We start from the raw sequence: 12,657 nt of genomic DNA, 5'->3' as shown, positions 1-12,657 counted from the left end.
TAACTGCTCCTTCCGAGAGAGATATAAATGCTGTGAACGCATCAGAAGCCACTCGACCCGGTCAATTTGGTTACCCCAAAACCCGCTGCTTCATCGCCACCTCCGTCAGCCACCCTATAAGAAGACCACCCCTTGCCTCCTCCTTCCTCGCACCAAAAGCATACGTCCATCAGCAGTCTTCGCCCGTCGGCCCTACTCGACAACATCCAACCTCGAGTTCCACTTTGCCGTAGGGACAATGGCGGAGACCAAGATGGCCGTGGTTGCCCTTCTCCTCGTCGCCATGCTCGTGGCGTCGACGGCGCCCGCAGCGGACGCCTTATGCTTCCCCGACTGCTACAATCGCTGCGCCAACGGCCAGGAGAGAAACGCGGCCTGCGCCAACATGTGCGTCCAGGCCTGCGTCGTGCCCACCACCCTCCCCGACGGCACCGACCTCTCCAAGTTGGTGCCCGGGGGGAAATGATGGCCGTCGCTCGACGAGGAGCATTCTCGCCAATAAAGTTGCCATTGTCGTCGTTTGTTTACGTGTCATGTGTTCCGACGGTGTCAATCCTTATTGATGATTAATATCAATATCATAGTTTTATCATACTGCCTGTGTTCGTGATGATTGTGTTCTCTCTTTCCACATGATATTATTTTTTGAGTATGAGATCACATTTTAAGAAATAGGAACATTTTATAAAAACATATATATATATATATATATATATATATATATATATATATATATTAGATTTCTATTGTAGTTTATCGATAATTTTTTTAAATTGATTTCTATTGTTACGTGGACAACATCCCTATCATAATTAAAATAGGAAATCCGACGGCTCCATGGGGTCCGACGCAATCTCCACGGCATCCCTGCTCCAATCATCTCGTGCAAAGAGCTATCTTCTCCACGATGGGACCCGCGCGGGCCCCGCACCTTGGACCGGCACCGCTTCGAAGTTCGACCAATGTCCGGTCGGCTCTTTTCGGACCCGGCTAAAAACAACCGTCTTATTACATTGGCAAGTGAAGAAGCGGAACTCGAACCGGTCACGATTCGAGAATGCGTCTCCAATTCCGGTCCGGTTCTCAAGCGTCGTCCCTTAGACGTGTCATGTTCCTCGCGTAAGCCTCCCGGTCTCTTCCTCCAATTCCAGCCGCAGGCCTGGGGATTTTTCCTCCTCTTCCTCCTCCAACGACATACTGTCTTTGAGCTTCAAATCTTATCTCCGTCACCGAAAACTCCAGAAGCGCAATAGGGAATCGGTGGCCTAATGGTTTCCGCTTCGCTCTTAGAAACCATCTCCGTCTTTAGAGAGCCGCCCAAGTGCAGGCCTCAGCGCCTCCTCCGATGGAATCCTATCCTTCAACCTCCTCTACCGCAATTCCCTCTCATTAGATCTCGGAAGCCCATCAGGTTCGCCCTCGGATGCTCTCCCAGGCCGCCATCCGCCGCCGCCGGCGACGAGCAGAAGAGACGCCCCCTGGACGCGGCGCTGCGAGCCGTTCTCGAGACCTTGGATAGACTCAAGAAGCCCGCGGCCGCTATCATCTTGATCGGGTTCCTCCTCACCGCCGATTCCCACGGCGCCCTCGCGGCGTCCGGGGGGCGCATGGGCGGGAAGGCCTTCTCCTCATCGCCCTCCCGGTCGCACTCTTCCTCTTCCTGGAGTTACTCGGCTCCTCCCAGCTCGAGATTCTCGTACTCTGCGCCCTACTACGCGCCCTCGCCGTTCGGAGGGGGGTTCTACGCGGGACCGGCATTTGGGGTGGGTTTCGGGGCGGGGTCGGGGTTCTTCCTTCTCATGATGGGGTTTGCAGCGGTCATTTTGCTCTCGGGGTTCCTCTCGGACCGGGCGGACGATGGGAGCGTCCTCACGGCCACGCAGAAGACCAGTGTCATCAAGCTGCAGGTACGGGCAAATCGTTTTCTTTGGTATTCCTACGTAAATAAGCTCCTCTTCATCTCTATTACAAATTTCCCCTTAGATATATAGCTCTCTCATAGGCTTAGAATAATTAGTGTTATGGTAGTTTAAGGCAATCATGAGTTGGATTTCTTTACTTTTGCTTCTGACAGCTTTAAGCAAGAACGCATCAGCAATTGTGCTTCTGGTGGTCTACACATTTGTTTTCCTTCCTTCCTCTTATGTTCTTATTGGAATTTTATTGTTGGGCTCCATCTTTCTTGAGCTGATTAATTGGCCTATTCACAGAACATATACATACTCAAATGTTGAAAATGATCGTTGTGTTCGTACTTCTTGCTCAATCTGGGTGTGGAATATCAATCAGACAGGTATTGATATCCTACTTTTGTTCAATCGATTTTCAAATTTAGTGGGGGAGAGTGAGTAAAGACTAAAGAGGGTGTTTTGATGTATGGGCCATTTCTTCTCCTAAATAATAGCAACAATTTTGCTTCTATAAATCACATTGTAATTATTGATAGTAATAAGTAGAGAACGATCATGATGATGTAAGAAGTATGGAGAGTTGCAAGAGGAAGGAGGTTTAAGGGGTAAATCAAGACTAGGCTAAGAAAATTTGAAATGATTGAGGATGTTATGAGTGTATAATGATTGCATACCTGCACTAATGTGCATTGCCCATTCTTGATACTAGTTCTCTCATCTGTATCGTCTCAGTTGAGATATTTCACGTCAGTATATTTCTCATTCATATTGCATGATAATCCTTTGGTTGCAAAAATTGAATACCATCTGTATGTCAAGTGCTAGGCACATTGGTTTTGTTCTACAATTTTTTCTTTGATTAGGCAATCCTTTTGTCTTTGGTTTTTATTTTTGTGACTAGTGTGTACTAGGAAGGTGAAGGTTTTTGCTTGAAAACATGAGTTATTTCTTTTTTTTATTTGTCATTCCGTTGAAAGTTTTCAGCCTCATTGATCATTGTTCTGTAATCGTTTTATGGTTTGAAGTTAGTGGTTCTCTAGACATGTAAGTTTTAATAATCTCATATTTCCAATTACTCGTTTCTGTTTCTTTCTGGCATTATTTGTATACTAGTGATAATATTGAGCCCCAAAAAATGTATTGGATTCGAGCATATGGATGCTACAGACCGATTATCAGTTATTTTTGCTAGGAAGATTTAGCTACTAGTACATGCTGGTTTTTAACTTTTTAATTTGTTTACCTCAAAGGGAGAGTTATGGAATTTCTCCACAAATTGGTGACGTAATATGTTGCTTAAATACACAATAAAAGTAATTATCTGACACTTTTCCTTTTCTTTAACTGTTGAATTGCAAATTTTGATGGCGCCGAGTATTTTTGCTATTTGCCACTGGATGGAAATGTAAATCTTATTATGATTTTTGACATGATACATGAAAAAGACTATACTGTCGTTGTGGTTTTCTTCATCGGATGTTCCATTCTTTCACAAAAAACCTAATTGCACTTTGCATGAGTTACATGTTCGTTTACTTTTCAGGTTGGCCTATTGGGCATTGCTCGATCATTTCAGAAAGATCTTGATCAAATTGCTGAAGCTGCAGACACATCTACTCCAGAGGGATTGAATTACATTTTGACAGGTAACATTACAAAAATTTTCCTTTCGCCTAGTTACTATAACCTATGATTTGATGGATCTTGTTGTTTTCACATGCTTGCATCGTTACTTCTTTTAGTTTGTAATTTTCTGTTTGAGACTGCATAATTTATGCTTCCTTTCAAAAAAGGCTTGTTTCTCTAGGAACTTTAGACAGTTCTACACTTCTACTGAACCCACCATTTTATGGTTTCCTTTTGAATTAGTTATAAAAATCCGAGTTACTTTGATGGAATGGTGATCAATATTATACTAAATGCATATTTACAATGTTATGTCATTTATTAGACTGAACATATAATCCATTAACAAGTTGGAAGAATGAACAATATTCATATTTTAGTCTTCTTAGTACAAATAATTTCATCTTTTCCTATAACACGTGATTGATTTTGTTAAGCATTATACCCACGTATACTATGGTCATGCTAGACAAACCAAGGTTTAAGGAAGTCTCTGGACATCACATTGCAAATGGTATCCTGATTCTAGTTGATCTGAACTCAAGTTTCAAACTTATTCTTAAAATCTCATTGTAAATGGTACCATGACCGCTAGTGGACCATGACTTTTGTCGAACTCAAAATCCTAAGTCAAGCTTGTGAAATTGTTGCACAGTATTGTATGGTAATCTGCAGGTAATTCTGCAAAATCTAGAATCCTACATCTTTCTTTGGAGAACGATCTCAACCACCTGTGCCTGAATCTCAATATTTAACTAAAATTTCAATATCTGTTATACAAATGTGCTTAAGTGAGAGCTATTAGGATCTAGGTCAACCTAGATCAATTTATTACTTGTGGTTGGTTGGCCTTAGAGGAGAAATATAGCTTCATGAATGAATTTTTATACTTAGATTTTATCACTGAATTTTACTACTTCTTTGACACTATTCCTTTCATGTGTTATAGAGACAACACTGGCTTTGCTCCGTCGTCCGGATTGCTGCATATCTGCTTACTCTTCTGTAAGTCGTAGTCTAACTAACTGGATCATTAATTGAACAAATCAGTGGTTGCTAACTGCAAAAAATCATCATGTTGTTCTGCTTATCTATCTTTAATTGACTTCAGAATTTTTTATCATGCCTTTGCATATACGTTTATCAGATTGTAGCTGTTTTGTTGTGTTTTTGACATAAAGATGAATATTTCTGTTTACTAAGGACTAAAAAGTAAAAAGTCCTTATCAAAACTTTATATAAGTAATTATGGACAGATATTACACCATGGTTAGATGTTGTTCTCTTGAAAATAAATTGACCGCAATGATTCTGATTCTCGAAGCTCGAGAAATATAGGTTTCTGTCAAGATTCTTTGAAATTTCTTGTTTGCTTACATTAGTTTATTTGGTATAACCCCTAAGCATATGATTACATTTTGAAACCTGGAAGGTGGATGTGAAACGTAGTATAGAAGATGGTGAGAAACGTTTCAATCAACTTTCAATTGAAGAGCGAGGTAAATTTGATGAAGAGACACTTGTGAACGTGAACAACATTAGAAGACAAAAGACAGGCAACCAAACATTCAGAAGTTTCAGCAATGAGTACATTGTGGTATGTGCAGTTCCTTGATTTCAGTTTTTGGCCTTTGAGATAAGTGCTGAATTCCTTTCTGGCCTCATGAAGTTAATTTATTGTCTACATTATCCATCTCCACACACTGATCTCATCCAGTCATATATCTATGAACCTTTTTGTCTTTTTACCATCATAGTATGAAATGAACAGAGAGTATCCCCTGATGATATAGCAAAGAATAACACTATTTATGAAAGACTAATATGGAACTGTAGCTGTCTTTATATTTAAAAAGTGAGGTATTAGTGCAAGTATTATCAATGTCGTCCAGACATGCCGAAGAATGTGCCTTCATATCACTAGAATCAAATTTTCTTCTGAATGCTTGGTTTGTGCTGCTTATTTAGTCTAACAATTTTGTTAGTCTTCATCTGATTACATTTCATATATCTCATCCACTTGGTGATTAGTGTTACTCCTCCACATTGCCGATACAGGTCACAATTCTGGTGGCTGCCGAGGGTGTATACAAACTTCCTGTCATAAATGGAAGTGGGGATTTGAAAGAGGCACTGCAGAAGCTCGGTTCTATACCTTCTAGCAAAACACTGGTATCATCCAGATCTACATTCATAATATTTCCTAATAATAATAATAATAATAATAATAATAATAATGTCGAGAAAAGATTCTTCATGTTTTACTATTGTTGAATGTTTTATGTAGGCTGTGGAGGTGCTATGGACACCCCAAAATGAGAATGACACGCTTTCAGAAAGGGAGCTTCTCGAGGACTACCCACTTTTGAGACCCCTGTGAGTGGAAGTCTTTTGTTATTGTACTGGAATATGAAGTTGATGGACGACTTGTAGATAAAGGATGTGTTTGCTAGTTGCTTTCTTAGGCTAAAATAAACACTAAATATCCCACTAATATATATATATATATATATATATATATATATATATTCTGATGAATATGTAATAAACTAGGAGTTATACTTTTTTTTTTAATTAAAAAGAATATATATATATATATATATATATATATATATATATTATAATGTCAGATAAAAGGACTGTTTGAAATTGAGTTCTCTACATGTGTTTGAAATCTATCATATTAATTCTCTTTGCAAAAAATCTAATGTGTGAGATGGTAGGTAGCAAAAAAACCAAAGAATGTTCCTTTCACAAAATTGATGATGATTTGGGCATTCAAAGAATAAAAAATGTTCCTCCAGAAGTTTGCTTCGATTATTTGGAAGTCAGCTAGCTAACAGGGTGATGCAGGAGATGGCATGCCAAGTTCCATGGCCCTTCTCAAGATCCTTTCATTCCAATGATCTGATAAGGAATCAAAATATGCAAGATCGAACCATCATACATGTTCTAATCATATGATAAAATGAGATCTGATTTCATCGATATACTCGGTGGTTGTGATGATAGGCTGAAAGCTTAAGCCCACTACGTATCAGCAGTAAGGCTTGAAACGGGATGCGCAAGGTTCTCCTTGCGTGCGTGTTACCTGGCATCGATGGATCTCGACTCACGTGACGCCGCAGGGAGGGAAGAGACAGCACGTGACGCGCAAGGTGGGTGAGGTTGACAAGGACGGGTTGGGAGTTGGCTCCGATTTAGTTCATCGGTCACGGGAATCCGGTCCTCCCGGTCACGAGCCACATTTCCTTGTCTTGTCCCAACCAAACCACCACGCTCCGACCCTCCCCACCGCGGCTCATGCGTGCCCATCTGTTCTTAGTTGTTCTCTGTACTCTATCGCCTCTTCTACATTTACCCCCATCCTTATTAATGGCCGCCAAACCTACCATCATATACGTGACACGGCCATATTAATGATTCCCGAGGGACAAAACCACGCTACATATATCACACACTATGATGAGAAAAAAAGGACACCCTTCATCTTCGTACGTTACACTTTGTTATCACCATTATTGAATAAAGGACACTATTTCTTTATCAACTACGTACCCCTGCATGCGTGCATGCAGAGTGAAGAATCTGCTAATTTTGTCTTCAATCTTTCTCTCAGTTGTGTGTGTGTGTGTCTCTCTCTCTCTCTCTCTCTCTCTCTCTCTCCTTTTCCTCTGCTAATTTTGTCTTCGATCTTTCTCACAGTTGTGTGTCTCTCTCTCTCTCTCTCTCTCCTTTTGCTCCCTTAGTATATGCTTGCAGTTTTCTGTGTCTCATATACATGGAATCCAAGCCATATGTCCATTGCACTCTGCTACAACAACTTGATGACAATCACAAGCTTGGATCAAAGGACGTCGCTTTTACCTGTCCATCCCATGCATGAAACCTATGAGTAGGGCTCCCTCCCTTGCCTCCGCCGCAGGAAAGCTGACACAACTCATCCAACACCTTCTTCCCACTTCCATTCCCCCGCTGTATTCAACGCTTCCCACCCGTTATTTAAGACCAAGTCACCTCCCCTTCCCACTGGGAAAGAAAGGGAGGCGGGCGACAATGGGCGACGAGTCTCACGCATCCGGAGGCTGCAAGAGCACCGCCACCGCTTCGGAGTTGCGCCACCCCGAGCAAAGTTTGAAGTGCCCGCGCTGCGACTCCTCCAACACCAAGTTCTGCTACTACAACAACTACAGCCTGGCGCAGCCCCGGCACTACTGCAAGACGTGCCGCCGCTACTGGACCAAAGGCGGCGCCCTCCGCAACGTGCCCGTGGGGGGCGGCTGCCGCAAGAACAAGCGATCCAAATCGTCCACCTCGCGCCTGTCGCTCGATCCCATGCCCCGAATCCCCGAGTCCGGCGATGGGCTCAAGTTCCTCAACTCGCTGCCTTCTCTTGCCGCCGACTTCCAAATCGGTGTTCGACCATTCTCCGGCCTCCATTCTCTGAGCACTTCTGGGGTGCTCAGCAGCAACCAGTGCATGTCCTTGGGAGACGTCATCTCCTCACCCAATGCATTAACGATGTCTTCTTCATCTGGCACAGCTGCTACCCCCATGCTGGGCTACAACTATCCAGTTTCTGCTGTGGGGGTTTACAGCGACGCAGGCGGCTGCTCTTCGTCTGCAGGGAGCGGCCACACGAACAGTAGCATTGCCTCTTCCATCGAGTCCTTGAGCTCCATAAACCAAGATCTCCATTGGAAACTTCAGCAACAGAGGTTGGCTATGTTCTACGGAGGGCAAGCCCACAAAGACAGCAGCAGCACGTCCGCTTTCCCACCTCCCTTTCTGGAGAACCAACAGGATCCCATCTCTTTCGAGGCGGTGGAGAGATCCAAAGACGAAGGTTTGGAGGGCCACGCCTCCACAAAGTGTTGTGCCGGTAGCGGCCACCACACTTCACCACCATGGTTCGTCGAGTCTTCCCCTACCATGCCCATCACCACCATCACGACCGACACCACAATGAGTACGATGACAACTAACAATGGCAACAGCAACACCGGCATATGGAATGGAACTCCATGGCCGGTATGGAATGACATGCCACAGTTCGGCACACTACCTTGACACAGAAAAGGCCAAGTATACACGGACAGGAACCGCTTCAGTGGAATCATGAGGAAGATGATGACTGAAGTGGATGTCAATCTTCTAAATTCTAACAAATACAACCTGTATCTATTTGTTCATTCTTCGAATTCTCCTCCATAGGTCTGACTTCACTTGTAATGAGTGTAATGGAAATGACATCGAAACTGTTGGATCTTTTCACTGTTACCAAACTGTCTTTTTGATCCCATCTTGATTTTGCACACTGCAGCAAATTTCTTTTCTTCTGCTCCTTTATGGATTCATATACATGAGATTCATAATAAAGTCTCAACTGACAAGAGGATTAATATACATGAGATTAGACACCAATGTGGGTTAAACCATATATATATGTGTGTGCTTCAATGGTCTCTCATTTATTAGTAAGTGTCTGATAACAAGGCCCAAAAATATGAGTGAAAAGCATTAGAATCAAATCATCAACTCTATATATACAGGCATATCTTTTGAAATATTTTGATGTGATATTATTAGAGTGTCACAATCTCCCACATCTAAATTCATATCTTATAATAGTGTTCACAAGTAATTGACCTTGCTAAGAGGCCCAAATTGCTTAAAGCTAAAGGTGCAATCCTTTATAAGTTCATAATGATCTTGAGAGGGCCTTCTATTTGGTAGTTCGACCTAGATCTAGCAAACCTCTATTGTCTACTCCATAATAGTAAATAGATCAAAGATGGTTTATATATACAGAGAGAGAGAGAAGCTTAAACTTATTAAGTTGTGAGCAAAACATAATATATGTCATTCTACACTTTCAACACTTAATAATATTCTTTAAGTCTTCTTTTCAATCATCACATACCACATGAATATTTTCTTAATATGATTTGTAAAATTGACTGCTTATGCCACTAGTACTCTATTAAGAGTCAGATGCCATCCCATACCCTCAGGGAAGCCAACAACAGGCACAAGTCTTGATGGATAAAGGGGACAAGCAAAGAAGAGGCAGTGAGATTTGTCGGTAGACCATGCACATCATTGAAAACTTTTTGCATCAGAATGGTCTGAAACAAGCACTAAGAATAGTCTATCATCACATTCCAAGCCTAGCACTGATGTTACATCTCACCAGTCACCTCATCTACCTTCCACTAGGGGTTATTTTGTTCTCAACTCTGTCACTTGAAATTTTGTTTGGGTTCATCCAAAACACTCTGCTTGATGATAGCTTTTCATCTTTTTTTCTTCAGCTAGTAGTTTGTCTGACTCCTGTTTTAGTTTCTGTGTCACTGATGTGCCAACTACCATGTTGGCGAAAGCTTGGGAACTTGCTGAAAGCTATTAGATAGAGGTGGACAAGTGAAACATGGCTCTTTCTTTGTTTGAGATACACTCCCATATAAAAAGCTTTAGCTCAGTGCTCTGAGACAAGACACAGCAGTCAAGAGCAATAATTCCCACTGATGCCAAGTTTTGCCACAGGCAATCATAGCAAAACTAGTGCCTTCTTGCTAGATTTGATGATGCCACAACATGCTTTATTGTCCTGTTTATGTGATGTATCTGTCATTCTTTTAGCTTATGGTTAGACATGCTCTTGTTCCTGAAAGATCACTTTGGCAGCTTCTCAAGCACCATTTTTCTAGGCTGAGCTGTGGTGGGGCAAACTAAAATACGATTTTGGCATGGCATGATGTCTTGTTCGCCCTAAAATATTTCATTTGATAGACATCATTATATTGCTGGTGGAGATACTCATCTACTACTGCATTATAAACTAATCGAGTGCATAATATAAGATAGAGGAACACTGTTGTGATATGCATCAGATGCACTGACTAATAATTATACGGCAATTTGCATCGATGACTGAATGATAGCTTACAGTAACTGCAGCAATTATTTGGCAAGCTGCAGCAGCAACTGTGAGATGATTGGACTGGTGCCTTTTAGTGGTGTTCATCAGTCAAAATGCATTTCCAATTCTGACATATTTTAATGCATTCATTTTAATAGAGTTTAATTAACCCAACAAATGAAAAGAAACACCAGAGAGTTCTTCCATGCTGCAGGAGGGGACACTGGGACTCATCCACTGTGCACTGAAGGGTGGGAAAAGGAGGACAAAACGATGAGTCCTAAGTGGTAAAAGACAAGAGATGAGACAACAGGGAGATACAATCCGCAGCCCGAGTGAGAGCTGAAACCACCACAATGAGTTGGATCATGCCGGTATGTAATCCCCACGGCCTGTGAACTCTTCTGTCTGTGAAGCACCGTACTCGAATGGAACACCCAAACTCCAGCTGGGACATGCAGTTTTTATATGAACTTGTTGCAGTCTTTTTCTTGTCATGGTGAGGACCGCATGCTGCTGTCTTTTCTCTTTGTATCAGATTTGTTCACTTGGTTTCAATGCTCAGAAGCTTTGTTTACTGCAGATCACAAAAAACAACTGTGTGCAGTATGTTTCAGTAATCAAATCTTAATCAGATGCTCAGATTCAAACCAAGTAGACTAATCGCAGATTCGTAGTTGACACATATATATATATATATATATATATATATATATATATATATATATATATATATATATATAAGATAAAGACTTCCTCGGGAAGCACAAACTAGTGTTTGTTTGAAAGCCACTGCATTTGGTGTCGAAGACAATTCTTTCCCCAAAGGTTTCATACGGTCAAAGACAATGGAGCAACACAGAGAAAGCTGCGCTCAGGGGGAGGGTGAGCGACTCTGGGAGCAGCTTTCGTCAATCCTTAGGTCAACCAAGACTCGTGCACGCGAAGCTCCGCTCTGTCTGCTTAGTGCTGACCAGCATGCAACAGCAGTGGAATCGTGAGAGACACAGCAGCTGGGCTGCATGCTCTGACCATTAGCAGCAACAGAGTCATGATGTGATGGGGGCGGACTCTCTCTTTCTCTCTCTGAAAAGGCTCGTAAATCCCGGTAAAGGCTGGTGGGATGATGGAGCTAATCGCGCAGGCTCGTTGTAATGGTGATGATGATGCTGGGATTACTCATAACCATTTATTTTCTCCCTCGTCTTGTCATTCGAAATGGGGGAAAAGGAAGCACCTCCATGGAATCTAATGATTCCCCTAATAACGTGGGCCGTGCACACCTCTCTCTCTCTCTCTCTCTCTCTCTCTCCTGTGTTCTTCCCCACTGCAAGATTTCAAATTTTGAACACCATGGATTAGGTGACCATATCGATATAGAAAAAGAAGGAAAAGGTCACACTCACTCTTTTGACACAGAGGAGTCCGCGAGCCCTCCTCTGCATTCAAAACGGTGTATGCATCCGTAACATACACTTGTTTAGTACACTGCACACCTCTACACGGACACAGAGGAGAGAATCCCTCGCCATCCCAATCCCTACAAAAGAACCAAACGCCCGCTACGATCCAGCTGACACCGCGTTCCTTTCTTCTCTTTTTTTGCGAGCTCAATCCCAATCCTCGGGAACGTCGAACCAAGTATACTTTGTATACGTCCTCCCTCACACTGGAACTGTACAAGAACCATTCTTCCTTCTGGTTGGGGACGACCCCTCACTTTTCCCCCATGACAGAGTGCCAACGTACCTGAGGATTCTGAACCGGGTTGGCCTGCAGTTTTGACTTCGGCCTTTTGGGGGCTGGTGAAATGTGAATAAGAATGGGGTTTGGATGACGCAGTTTTCTCGCTTGCGGACAACCGCTCCTTGACATGGGTTTCCACGGCGCTTGTTTCTTCGCCCTGAGGCGACGGTGCGAGAACGGAGAAGAGGAGGATAAAGAAATGGCCTCAGGCTCGAACATCTTGGGAATGTCTCGTGGACTTGTTATCTTGTCTTCCTCACCGCGACGCGCGGGAGCCGGTTCCCCTGTTGCCATCACGTCCGTCCAATCATGATCGTACGGTCACGCTGCACCAATATATATATTTATTCGTCGAGGAACAGAAGTCGATCCGTGATCTACCGTGTCACGTTTCTATTGGATCATGCGTGGGGCGTGATGTATGTGGAACCGAAAAGGACGGCGAAGAAGATT

The 12,657-nt window shown here is 42.7% G+C and overlaps 2 protein-coding genes across 2 annotated transcripts; both read left to right on the top strand.

Annotated features, from left to right (window-relative positions):
• The first annotated feature begins 1,123 nt into the window (after positions 1–1,123).
• On the top strand, positions 1,124–5,988 carry LOC135679655 (FLUCTUATING-LIGHT-ACCLIMATION protein 1, chloroplastic-like). The gene is made up of 6 exons (XM_065193646.1): positions 1,124–1,907; positions 3,454–3,556; positions 4,486–4,541; positions 4,969–5,133; positions 5,595–5,708; positions 5,824–5,988. Exons 1-6 carry the CDS (start codon positions 1,269–1,271, stop codon positions 5,914–5,916), a joined length of 1,170 nt encoding a protein of 389 aa, XP_065049718.1. The 5' UTR covers positions 1,124–1,268; the 3' UTR covers positions 5,917–5,988.
• A 1,553-nt stretch (positions 5,989–7,541) lies between these two features.
• On the top strand, positions 7,542–8,810 carry LOC135680077 (dof zinc finger protein DOF5.7-like). Its single transcript, XM_065194068.1, has one exon. It carries the CDS (start codon positions 7,593–7,595, stop codon positions 8,604–8,606), a length of 1,014 nt encoding a protein of 337 aa, XP_065050140.1. The 5' UTR covers positions 7,542–7,592; the 3' UTR covers positions 8,607–8,810.
• The last annotated feature ends 3,847 nt before the right edge of the window (positions 8,811–12,657 follow it).

This window comes from Musa acuminata, chromosome BXJ1-7, assembly GCF_036884655.1.
Source record: "Musa acuminata AAA Group cultivar baxijiao chromosome BXJ1-7, Cavendish_Baxijiao_AAA, whole genome shotgun sequence".
In the NCBI taxonomy this organism is placed as follows: domain Eukaryota; kingdom Viridiplantae; phylum Streptophyta; class Magnoliopsida; order Zingiberales; family Musaceae; genus Musa; species Musa acuminata.
This window is presented reverse-complemented; position numbering and strand designations above follow the sequence as displayed.